Genomic DNA, 13,551 nt, shown 5'->3' with positions numbered 1-13,551 from the left:
TCACCATCAGCAGACCTTTGACTGAAGCTGATGAATCCAGCTCTTTTGGTCTCTACTCAGATTAGTTATCGGCCTTGTGCAAGAGTGCAGCTGCTCTCTTATATCGATGCTGAACAAACATGTTTTTTAGCTTTTGTTTTTGCTCCCATTTTTCTCCAGTTGAAATAAAAGATCTAAGGCTTCTTCTTTTTGTTAAAATCCGTGTTAGTGAGCAGCCACACAGAGCCGTCCGCCTGCAAGATGTGGCGTATCCAGATGCTGATTAAACGGCACGATTGCTACACAGGTGTGCTTTGGGCCGCTCACAATAAAAGGTCACTCGAAAATGTGCAGTTTTATCTTGAAAGTAGAATTTACCGCCTCCGCCAACTAGTCATGTTGCAGCTTGCATCCATTCTGTCCAACATGTCATCTCTTCATCAGTACATCCTATTAGATGTGTGTGAGATTGTCTAAAATAGCAAATGAATTCTTGAGTTATGGCTAAAAACGTGTTTTGTGAGGTCACAGTGACCTTTGACCAACAAAATCAAACGTTTGTGCCCAATGAGAAGAAAGTTGCTCATACTGCAGTCCGGTTTCTGACAGTTTGTGCAAAGCGACGGGTGGCCGGGCGATGTGGAGGTCCCGGTTCTGATCTGCCAGGCCGACTGGCTGTACTGCCAAAGTCTCGGTACCGACGGTGGAGACGGCTAATGTGTCGTGACATGAACACTCTGGTGGACATTCCTGCAGTCAGCATGCCAACGACACTCCTTCAAAAACCTCTGAGACATTGTTTTGTGTGATAAAACTGCACATTTTAGAGTGACCTCATATCCTGTAATCCTGCGGTTTGATCAGCATCTGGATATGCCACACCTGTCAGCTGGATGGATTATCTTGACAAAAGGAGAAGTGCTCACTAACACAGACCGATTTTAACAAATTTGGGACCAAAATATGAGAGAACGAAGTTGTCCCTGTGCATAGAAAAAGTCTTAGATCGTCTTCTACTAATAGGAGCAAAAACAAAAGTGTTGTTGTTTATAATATTGTTCAGTGTGTATGATTTTTGTCTGAAAATGTCTCAGAAAAGAATGTCTGGATTCATCTTTGCTTTTCCAGTTAGCTGAAGATGTTCGTTCACCGGCCTCGGCAGCAATCCCTCGCTGAGAGCGATACTGACAGTGAGTGCTTGTGATGGAGTTAAGTCCCAAAGCTCTATTCTCTTATCAACAGAAATCTGCACCACATAAAATATCCCTTATGTTACATGTAAATCCATTTCAAATAGAGTGCAAAGTTAAAAGCAGCAACCAGCAACCAGGTCAGGCAACCATATTTAATGCTCTACGAAAGCAAGAAAAAAAGCAAGAAAGATGAAGAAATCCAAACAAGAAGATACGCTCCATCACTAATGTCATTGTACATTTAATTCATGCAAAAACTGACGCGTCGCCAAACAGTAATCGATGGAAAAAACTCTTAAATCTTTAAAAATATAGTATTTTATAAATATATATAAATCTTTAAAAATATAGTATTTTAAAAGATTTGCATCCAACAATCTTGTTTTCCTATTTGAAGCCATTGTTCATTGTTGACTGTGATGTGTGTCTGTTGAGGTAAACATCACAGTTGTTAAAGCAGATCCAGTGACGGTGAAGCGAGGCCTTGTGTTTGGGTGAGATGAAGGATGTGGGTTCAGAGATCTTACCGCCTACGCTTCGATGTCTGTGCGCCCCCCCCCTCCTCGGCTCGCTGTCAGCATCGTCTATGTGGTTACAACAACTCCTCTTGCAAGTGCACCATTCTGAAGCTGTGACTCTGTGGGCGTACGTACGCGTGTGTGTGTGTGTGTGTGTTTCTTAAGGACTCGGAGGAGAAGCCCTCCACAGCTGCGGGGGCGATATGTGGAACTTCACTTCCTGTTTTGTGAGTAGGTCCGGTGACTTTATGTTTGTTTTTGTGATGAGGGTGATGGGGAGTGAAGGGTGTTTCTCATAATGCGCAGCCAAGACGTCCTGAATGCTTGGATGCATAATTCATCATTACTTGTTTGCTGATCAGACTCCCTGTGCGTGAGAGGAATATTTTGGATAAATCATTTATGTTTTAGATTTATTTACATACGTTGTGATGTTATGGTGCAACAATAAGTCCTCCTCACAGCTGCAGAATGATCACACGATTCCTAAAACATCCTCTGAAAAGGTTCCACTTGGTGACATACAGAGTAGAGTTACCTGCCCAGTGCCCCTATAGTTGAGTCACAGAAATAGAACAGGAGTAGAACGAACATTCCCATTCAAATCAATGCAGCAGGGTGGTCAGAGCGGCGGCCATTTTCTGCGTGTGCCGTTGCCATTGGGACCGTTGTGGCGGTCTAACTTCCGTACAAACTTGGCGGACTCACTAAGGTGCGGTTTTGCAGTAACGACACCGTCACAGTGTGGGAAAGCACATGGTTTGACTTATTTTCTGTAACCAGTGTAGCATTATAGCACGGTGGAACTAGCAGCTAACTCCACCGTGCTTTAATGCTACACTGGTTACAGAGCGTGAGCTGAACAGCCGGCTGGTGGTTAGTGGTCAGCGCTCGGTCTAACGGTCCCTCCACCTCAATGCCCACCGCTCCGGAGAAGGACAAGCTAACTAGCTAACTAGCTAACTAGCTAACTAGTCAGCCGCCTGTCTCTGCATTAGTCAAACGACTACAATAGTTGTCTGTTGTACTCCCACTCTATTTGTGCGGGTTGAATACTCGAGCATTGCACCAGTGTGGATGGACGATGTTTGCACATCACTTCGTCATGACATTTGTCCATGTGCAACAGCATCCAATGTGTTACTCCTCGCTGAGCTGCTTAGAAAAAGCTCAAAGCTCCATGCGTACAGCAATAGCTCCTACACCTATGACCACAGTTTACTCGAGCTCTGGTTTATAACATGTTCACAACATCACGAGGATGCTTTTGAGCGGCGAGCTTAGAAATAACCGTCTACGGACAGAGTTCGAACTTTTATTTTTTAAATATCTGCTCGATGAAACCGGCAGGATTGAGACAAAAAACCGAATGAAGAATGACATCAGAAGTGAATCAGTGTGCATGTTTGTGACGCGGAGCGCTCGTTCAAGGCGGAGCAGCACGTGTTATAAACCACAGCCCCAAGCAAAGCGTGCCATGCCCGCCCGTCCACACACAGTTCAGCTCAGTGAGGTGGAGAGAAAACAAAGACAGGACAGCAGAGAGAAGCGTAGACAGGTCACCACTCTGACAGGTATCCAAACGTCACTGAAAAGCAGCGTCTGTTACAACCAAAGCCTTTACTTCACCTGATTATGACACACTGAAAATATTACAGGGTTTACATAAACCTATAGTTATTAGAAAAACAAGATGACTACTTAGGATAAAAATCACTACTAAGTGCAGTGTCTCTGTGTAACCGTAACGTGTGTTTAGCTCTACTAGTAACTAGAATGAAGGTGCTGTATTGTTAAAGTGAAGATTAATCTAAGGCAGCGAGGCCAGCCATGCGGCCCTGCGCTCTGTTAGTTGAGCAGAACGGGTTGATTTATACCTCTGTGCGACTCAGTTTAGCTGACTAGTAGTCATAACCATGGCAATGTGCAAGACTTGGTGAAATGTAGTCCAATCAGATCTGCTTTTGCAGCTGGTGAGGGCTGACGTGTGTGAGTCATTAAGAATTTTTTTAGAATTTTCTTTTTTTTTTTGAAGAAGGTGCATGCAAACTTTGCACAGGAATACCCACAACCCCTTTCATGCAGCTCTTCACATATTTTCCCACCACAGAGGCATAAATCCACCGTAAGACGTGTCCCTACCCAATCAGCTTTACTCTTTTCCCCTGCGACCCCGCTAAGGCCCGCCTCCTGCAAGAGTTCAACAGCAAACTGACAGATCAGAGGCACACAGCAGCCCAGATACAGCACATCCCCAAAACATTAGACTACACAACACATGCACCACACAGGTTTGACTTCCTCTAGTATTCTGGGAGACCTACTAAATCATTTCATGCTATGTCGTTATGTTTTATGACTTTTGACTGAGCTGAACATGCAGGTTGTTGAGACAGTAGCCAGTAAAGGGAGTTAAGTTGATTAATATCTGTGAGAACATTAAATATGATCAAACCCAGTTCGACAAGTTCTGGTTTATTGCATTGATCCTGTTCTGTTTTTATTGTTTCCATGTTGGTTTTAATTACAGGGAATCAAACCAGAGAGAAAGAAGTCAAGTGGCTTGCATCAAATGTACTGCTTTTATTTTACGATCTTATGTACGATTAAAACCCTGTCATTGCTTTCTTACTCTTATCTTGAAGATAATTTATTGGTATTTATTTTAATAAATAAATATATACATATGAAATTCAAATTTTAAAAATCAATAATAGAAGAAACACGATAGTTTGTGTATTAATGTATTTTTAAATGTACTTTCTGGTATAATACAATGTTAAAGTATAACTGATCATGTCTATAATATAATATCTTTACATTTGTATAATAAATAAAAAAGTAATAATTGTAAAGGAATGTAATAACACATTAGATCATTAAAAGCATTATTACATGTGTGTTTGAGCCACATGACCTCCTCCCTCCAGAGATGGTTCCCACTACAGCAGGTCATGCCCGTTCCATCACAAAGTGAGAGTGCCTCCTCCACTTACAACCTTTACATCCCCCTGCTTTCATGGGGCTTTTTCTTTTTCAGATCAGCTGTTAAAAATTAAGTTTAGGAAATGGTTGTATGGAGGATGGAGGAAGAGGAGGAAGATGAAGGTTAAGAAGAGGAGTGCTTACGTAGTTGTCTCTGGCAGACCAGGTCGGGTAGAGCTGCATGTGGAGTTGTCTCTCTTTCCTGGCCAACTCGTAGTACTTGGCCTGTTCCTCCCGGGTCAGTGCATGCCACTGGAGACACACACACACACACACACACACACACACACACACACACACACAGACACACACACATACACACACACACACACACACACACACACACACACACACACACACAACAAAACAAAACCAAGAAAGGAAAGTTATTAGTTTGATACAGTTATCACCCATCGTGTGGACTGACCGGTCTTTGGTGTTGAAAAGTCATCATTCTAAAAACAAGGCGTGGCTTCATCATATTTTCCTTTTTTAATATTTAAATTCTAGAAAGCATTGAGAGGAATAGAAGCTTTTTTCCACACTGTAAAAAGTAACTTTTTTTCTGACATTGAAAGTTGATAATATGATAACAAAAACAACAATAATAACAATAAATTAATTTGCATAGTTACAAAGTGCTTTAGAACATGAGAGACTAATACAACTATACAGAAAAGAAAAACATAAAACCAGAGGAACAAGATGAAATAGTAAAAACACTAATAAATAAATAATAATAACAACAATAATACATTTATTAAATAATAAAATGCATTAAACAAAATTCAATAAAATAAAATGATACAGTTCAGGAGAAAATAATCATAAAAGTCAGATAAAAAAGGTTGTTTTTAGTCGTAGGTGTAAGTAGTAAGTAGTGGTGCAGATATATATATATAAATATAGAGATAAACATGAATTTATTCCATCGTTTAGGTGCCACCATCTTTGTGACTTTGTTTGGTAGAAAAAGCTGAGAAGCTCCTCTCACAGCTCCTACGTACGAAACAGCTCGGTCTGCCTCTGACCCGTACTCATAGTATAACACACTTCACTCTCTTATCGTTCTCCAGGACCTCAGTAGCACCAGTCTGAGCTGTTCTGACCTCAGTAGCACCAGTCTGAGCTGTTCTGACCTCAGTACCAGCAGTATATGAGGGGAACAGACTTCACGTTTCCTCAGGCCTCTCATGTTCCTCATGTGTGAAATTACAAACTGACCTGGAAACAGGATTAGTCTGCGTTCACTTGTGTGTGTGAATCCCTCACCCTTCGTCCCAGGATCTGGTTGATGGCGGCGCTCTCCTTTAATGTGCACTCTGCGATGACCTTCGCCCTCATCTCCTTCATGTAGAGCATGAAGGCGTTCAGGGGCTTCTTGATGACCGGCTTCTTGGGCTCCTTCTCCCGCTTGGCTTCCACATGCGGCTTCCTGAAGGGGGGGGGGGGAGGAGGAAGAGGAGGAAGAGGAGGAGTGTGGCGGGAGGAAGGAGGTGAGGATGGAGGGAGGAATTTGAGCAAAGATGGAGAGAGAATCAGAGCCAGTTTCTTTTTTTTTGTGCATACAAGGTATTAGATTTGGTGTTGCTAAAATACAATAGATTACATGAAACATAACATACATACAAAAAGCAAAAGTTTGACATTTTGGGAAACACACATTCCCTTTCCTTTAGAGGGTTAGTTTAGAAGATTGATGGCTCTGTCATGTCTGCAGATTAAATATGAAGCTGCAGCGAGGAGACGAGACATGACGAGTTAACTGTGAGCTTCAGAGATGCTGGTAAGTGGATTTTGTTATCGTTTGACAGAGCCGGGCTAGTAGTTTCCCCCCGTTTCCAGTCTTTGTGCTAAGCTAAGCTAGTAGCTTCATACAGTATCTAATAAACAGAGTGTTATCGTTCTTCAAAAGCAAATCCTTATATTTCCCAACACGTGAAAAGATTCCTTCAAGAGGAAATGCATGTCCACTACAGCTGATGAGTTCCTCATGTTTTAAAGTTAAGATATTAATCCCTATAACTGTCCTTTTATATCTAATAACTGAAGTTGTTTATTCCCCCCTGAGTCAGTCAGGTAAAAAATGAAATATATTAAACACTGCCTCAAAAAGTACCAAATGAAACCCCGCAAGAACAATGAAGTGTTGTGATACAAACAGAGCATGATTTAGTACAACAAGAAACTAAACGCTAGAAAAGGAGGATAGGATGAGGAGTGTGACAGAGAGGTGGGGGAGAAAAATCACCCCAAAACCAAATGAAGTGCAGGCGATACTTACACATACATGCCCCTGTCATAGTGGTCGTGCTCCTGTTTGCCTGTAGGGGGCACTATGGCTGGGTGGGGGATCCCTGTAGGGTGCATGCCGGACGGGCCCAGCATCAGAGAGTGAGGGAACCTGGTGGAGGTGGAAGAAAGAGGTGGGCGGACGGGGGGACGGGGACGGAAGGACGAGAGAAAGACAAAGAAACAAGAGTTCAGAGAAATTCTTAGAGTCGGGGGGGGGGGGGGGGGCCAGAGCGGACGATTAAAGCAAGAGCGTCACTTTTTGATGAGCAATGAGCCTGAAAGCATGAAAAGCGTCTCAATGGAGGACTTAAGCACTGGAGGACGGTGTTCATGTTGAGCACAGTGCTTCAAATGTGTGATTTACTTCTTTTCTTCCTTTCAGCAAAGATGTGTGAGCGGCTGTCACCACCAGAGGGCGTCCTAGCATCACAGAGCCAGAGGTTGGGAGACGAGGGAGATAATCCTTCACATGTTTTAACGCCTGAACTCAGTCAGATATCATCCAAGTCTATTTGTTTCAGCCTAACAGAAGGTTAGTCATTGTAGGAAGTTTGTTTCAGCACCTCGTCTGTCAAAGAAGCAGCGTCAGGCAGCTGATCGAGCGAGCGTCCGGGTCAAAATATATTCCTTTTGTTTGTGTTTAACCTGCAGAGTGTAACAGCTCATAGGCTGGCTTCACTGCACTTGATACATTCAGGTACTAGCAACAGGAAAACATAACTATTAATGTGTGAATTGAGATTTGCAAGTTAGTAATGCTTATTGCCGGGAAATAGTGAATAGAGAGGAAACATTTCCCCTCTTAGCAACAGGTTAAAGGTGTGATATCGAAGATCATGTGGTCAATTATCTGGCTTTTAGATTGTTGGGATTCAGAAAACAAACAGACAATCGCTGTGGAAATGTCCACCTATGTGACCCGACACAGGACTAAAGCAAACTACATGAGAGGCTGGTTGACCTCCGGTCGCTGTGTGACCCGAGGCCTTGTGTACGAGACCAGCTAAGCAAAGCGCTGCGGGCCAGAAAGCACCGACTTACTCTCAGGAGGCTAAAGCAAATGCACAAAAAAAGCAAAACACCAGAGGAAGACATTGTAGCTCTCTCAAGCTCACAGCGGGGCTCACAAGACGTCACGCTCTTATTTTTATTGTTCCTGCGAACGTCCTTGAAGAACAAAAAAACGGCACAACAGGATCTCACACAAAAACTGCAATAGCGAGGAAAAAGCAGCCCTGGTGTACTCAAGTGTGTGTGTGTGTGTGTGTGTGTGTGTGTGTGTGTGTCTGCAGCAGCGGCTAGCTTGGCTCGGCTCAGTTTTTTTTTACTTGACTCGGCTTATTTTGGCAAAACGCTGAACTCGTCCTGTTTACAGCACGCCACGGCTCCCAACAGGACTTTTAACAGCAGCCGCCCAATGAAAGCCGACACAGAAGCTGCACACGGAGAATGAAAAAAAACCACAAAAAAAACCTGAATGTGCTATAAACGGGAGTCGATGATGCAAGAGCGTAGCTTGTTGTTTTTGCTGGCTCGGTCCCGGCCAGCGGAGGGCTACGATACCTGGAGTAGGAGGCGGCGCTGGAGAGGTTGGACGAGTAGGGCTGCCTGAATCCACAGGGGGACAGGCCCGGGTAGACCGGCTGGCTCTGCCTGCCACAAGCACAGCGGAGGGGAAGAGACGGCAACAGTTGGTGACTTTGGGCTTCACAGGTAAGAGTTTGGGGGGGCCCCTGTGAGAATGTGTGGCCCTTTTTCATTTTAAAATCAGCATTTATATGTAGTCTGTGACAAAGAGGCACTGTTTGGGGAATCTGAACTTTCAAACAATTCAACATTTTGATTTGCATTTTGAAAACATCTTACACATATTTCATTTCCTCTCCGCTCTAATGTGGATTCTTAGGCAGCTGGAATGAGTAATCTTTCCTATTTTTTTTGTCTCCATCTCTTATCATTCATAATTCATAGAAGTAGTTGGTCTTGCTGTGAGTTTTAGGAGAGATCTTTGGTCAGTCCAACTCTCCTGTGCACTTTTTTAAATGCATAAAAGATGCTGCTGCGTTTTAATATACGAGTGTACGTATCTTTTACTTTATGTTTTGTAAGATGCAAAAAAAAAGACTTCAATCTCATTTTTCATTATTCTTGAACTCCTGTGGTTTAATTCCTATTTGCATCTATAGAGGCATCTATTGTAGGAGATCTTGTGATGCACGGTGACCCCCCCCCCCCCGGAGCGTCTGGATCAGCACTGTTGACAGCTGCGTGTCAATACTTGGCTTACCGGGAACAGAAACACACACACTCTCACACACACCGCGGGAGGTCGAGGGTGGGGATGGGATGTAAGCAAGAGCCTTTGATATGTAGAAAACCACACTTCTACCTCCCCAGAGCCAGGACGACCCCCCCCCCCCCCCCCCCCACCACACCGACTCATCCCACTCATCAACGTATGCACACGCACGCACCCCAATCCACATCTAGAATTTAAATCACCGTTGCAATCGTCAGCATCACCACACACACTTCCTCGTCTCATCCTCTTTTTTTTCCTTTTTCTTCTTTTCCTCTCCACTGTATCTCCTTTAGCTCCAGGACATAGCGCTACACGTACAGTTAACGCCCGGCATCAGAGGCCTTCATCTGGGGAGAGAACTCAGAGACCTCTGGGCTCTGGACCCTTCATGCTTTAATCCCGTTTTAACCGTCTACAGCACGGGTCAAGTGATGCTCAGATAAAAGCAGTTAACCGGTCTGCTTTTTATTCCACCAGGAAGCTGCACGCAACCACTTCTCAGAATCCATAAAAAAAAGAAAAAAGTCAAAACAGTTTGGTTCATTTTTCACAACAGTCTCTGAGTGACGGTGACGCTGGAACAGAAACATGCCTCCCGTGTGACAGGCATGGCTGGACAGAGGTATGCTGGGAATGAAATGAAAAAACGAGGCTCCATTGTGCTGCTCGCTGCGGCGCCTCGTGCATTTTCTCCGTTACACTACAAGTGACAACAACGTCATTACAGACTGATGGATTCGGTCAAAGATTATGAGTTTAGAAATGTCAGAGAAAGAAGGAGAAGGGGAATATCTTTTTATGCTTCTAGGAACTGTTCGATCCGACACTAAAGGTCTCAGAAAGACCTCGGTCTGATACTCGGGTGCTGTGTTCTCTCTCTAGCTCTCTTTTTCTTCTGTTACGCAGCTATTTCTGTCACTTTTCTTATGAACCAAAGAGAGCAACACAATGACCGTCTTCCAGGGGAGATTGCCTGAAAGTGTGCACCGTCATATATAAACTATGTCCTTTCCTCCTCATCGTCGTCCCTTCAGGTCAGACCTTCACGGGCCACCCTTCCTTGAAAAGGGATCAAAGACACGTATTCTTCCTCTCAGCTGTCGTGCTATTTATCAGTCTAGATTGTTTTGATGTGAGTTGCCTGATTTTGGAGATATCTATCTGCCCTCTCATTGATATATTGGGACTTGTTTTTCTTTGGCACAGAGAGAAGGCCGACATCTCTAGGACCGATGTCTCCATAACTAGGCAACTCACACCAAAACAACCCGTATTGATAAATAGCACCATATGTATTTTAGATGTGTGGGATGCACTGTCCCTTTAAGGAAGAGGCTTGCTAGAAGTTAAAGAGGCTTTATAACTCTCGTTTCACACTGTAGTTAATAACGCAACATGTTGGTGAGACTCGTGCTCCCACCACAGCTGCAGAGCTGCATCCTCACAACGAAAACAAAACTCATCTCAAGTAATTCCTGACCCCCCCGACCGGCCAGCAGCCCGTGGGGGGGGACATGTGGAAGTGGTCATGGGGGGGACCAGGCTAATAGTGAAAACAAAAGAAAAACAACAATTTGACATTTAAAAACTCGCTCTCTATGCTCTCCGCTCCTCCGCCAACAAAGCAACACACTGCAAGGGGCCAAAACAAGCAGATCATCTGGTTTAAAGGAGATTAGCCATTAATAATATTTCTGAAAATCCACAGTGAAGAGAAAAAAAGATAAAACGCCTTTAATTCACAGATTTGAGAAATATCTGGAGACGGACAGCTCGTCCTACAGAAACGTAAACACACATGTGTGTGTGTACAAAGACGGCACAAACAAAGTTTTAAGCTTCCGTTCCAAATCTCCATGACATTTGATGTAAAGCCTTAAACTGCTCCCGCCGGGGATTTAGTGCAGGCACAGATACCGTCGGTTGCAATACATGGATTTGTGTTGATCCATGAATCAATGGACGTCTGACATTAGAAGAGTCACAATCACACAGCATGGCGTCGCTCACGATCGACTCAGAACAGATGGAAACTGAACGAAATATAGACGGAGCAGCTTCTACACCGCTTCACCCTCACGAGGAGCTCGGACCACAACGTGGTGGACAGAAGCTTCATCTTTCTCTGTGTCTTTGCTGCTTCATTCATCTACCTGGACCTGCCAGCATTTTCCCACAATGCACCACATCTCGAGGGAACACTGAGAGTTGCATAATTCAGATGTGATATTGCGTAACTTTTCCTTAAGAGTTTGTGACTCAGAGCTATTTCGTTCTCAAATGTTGCAGTCGTGCACATTCCGTCTAGTCTTAAACCGAAGGCCGCAGGTCGGTCGTCCTAAACACGGAGGATCAAAGGAGGTGGTTTCCACGCCAACGGGGGCCTTGGGTTAGCCACGCGGACACCAGGTGAGACAGTGATGTATGTAACACTGACCCGGGTCAGAGTGAGTGTGTGTGTGTGTGTGTGTGCATACGTAATGCTGGGGAGATGATGATGATGATGATTAGAAAGGTAAAGGTGAGTTGTGAAGATCAGCAGAAGGTTTTTTGTGAAAAATGAATGTTTGAGGGTTAACGGTGCAGAAGGTTTGTAGGTCTGGAACAAACGATCATCTTCATTATTGATTGAACTGCTGTTTACTTTTTCCTTCAACTAATCGACTAAGAGTTTCCGCTCTCATCATGCGAGACAGACAAACAACGTCATCACAAGTACACAAAAGGACTGAGTATGTACAGATGTGTGTGTGTGTGTGTGTGTGTGTGAGAGACTCACCAGCCCATGGAGGGAGGGATCTGGCCGACGCCGCCTGGAGGGAGGGAGTAGTACCCTGAGAGGTCCTGGGACTGGTGCCTGTGAACGCCTGGAGGACACACACACACACACACACACACACACACACACACACACACACACACACACACACACACACACACACACACACACACACACACACACACACACACACACACACACACACACACGCATATTAACACCGTTTGTCTCTTGCATTTAGTCACTAAAGACGTCATAAGTACAGACACACTAAATAAATGCTGGCATGTCTCTGTCTTTTTGTCTGTTAAACACACACACACACACACACTCATTAGGTCAGCGACCCCCCGGCCCCGGCCCCGGGTCTGATGGGCTATTAGCGCCATTAGTAGTCTGGGAACCTGGTATTAAAACACAAAGATGCTCTTAACGCAGGTCACACACTTCTGTTCCCATCCTGTCACAGTGTGTCTCTGAGAGTGTGCATGTGTCAGTGTGACATATACTGTGTGTGTGTGGGGGACCCTCCACCTCCAATAAATGCTGCATTACAGATTTCCTCCATTGCATACATACAAAGCAATGACACTCGGCACATAATTATGAAAACTTGAAGCTCACGTATCAAACATGGGTGCGTTCGTGAATTTAATTTAATTTAATTAAATAGTCCGGCACACAGGGAACAAAGGAGTCTAGTTTTAGTAACAGCGTGCTCCGGCGCTCGGAGCGACTATTTATGAATGCAGCCCATAAAGACTCAAAACAATGGAGTCGTGCTCAAATAGAAACTCTAAATCAACCAGGACAGAAATCCTAACGATTGCCACTTTAAGTTCCCACATTTTAAAACACACACGCACACGCACACACACACACACACACACACACACACACACACACACACACACACACACACACACACACACACACACACACACACAGATATCCTGGTAGACCGACAGACAAAACATGCTCACAAACAAACCAGCTCGTGTTTCTTAATTTCTACTTTTAGCCGACATGTTTTCCAAGGAAAGAAACGCAGACAGCGTGGCTCTGTGGCCCCCCCTCACATATTAAATGTGTGTCTCTCTCTTTGTGCCCTTCAAAGGAAGTCATTTGTCAACAAGCAGCACCTAGCACTTAGCGCAGCCCGGCTGCTAACCTGTGTTTGCAGCAGAGGAATGCTCTCGATGACTGTAATTTGGACGCGGCTCCGGGCCTGTTTCAGGACCCCGAGCCACCATAAATCTGGACGACAGGAATGTGACTGAGTCAGTCGACCCGTCTCACCACTCCGGTCCTTCCTCCCCCCCAGTCTTGTCCTGCCACGCCCTTCCTCCCTCATCCTTTGTTACTCCTCCTCCTCCTCTCTGTCTTCCTCCTCACCTCTCCTCTCGTACTTCTCCCTCTTCACCAGACTTCTCCTGCTCCCCCCCACTACGTTTATGATCTCTCCTTCATTCATTCTCGTCTTCTTCTCTACCTGTCCTG

At 44.5% G+C, this 13,551-nt stretch overlaps 1 protein-coding gene across 2 annotated transcripts in view; it reads right to left on the bottom strand.

The window, feature by feature from the left end:
* tcf7 (transcription factor 7) overlaps window positions 1-13,551 on the bottom strand; it is a 59,713-nt gene that overhangs the window by 6,934 nt on the left and 39,228 nt on the right. For both annotated transcript variants that reach the window (XM_079172017.1, XM_079172016.1), the window contains exons 5-9: window positions 12,052-12,139; window positions 6,960-7,079; window positions 5,948-6,110; window positions 4,820-4,927; window positions 3,833-3,880 (exon numbers count right to left, since the gene is read on the bottom strand). In XM_079172017.1, the coding sequence (XP_079028143.1) occupies window positions 3,833-3,880; window positions 4,820-4,927; window positions 5,948-6,110; window positions 6,960-7,079; window positions 12,052-12,139 (527 nt within the window). The remainder of the gene's footprint in view (window positions 1-3,832; window positions 3,881-4,819; window positions 4,928-5,947; window positions 6,111-6,959; window positions 7,080-12,051; window positions 12,140-13,551) is intronic.

The sequence above is a fragment of the Pholis gunnellus genome (genome assembly GCF_910591455.1).
Source record: "Pholis gunnellus genome assembly, chromosome: 13".
In the NCBI taxonomy this organism is placed as follows: domain Eukaryota; kingdom Metazoa; phylum Chordata; class Actinopteri; order Perciformes; family Pholidae; genus Pholis; species Pholis gunnellus.
This window is presented reverse-complemented; position numbering and strand designations above follow the sequence as displayed.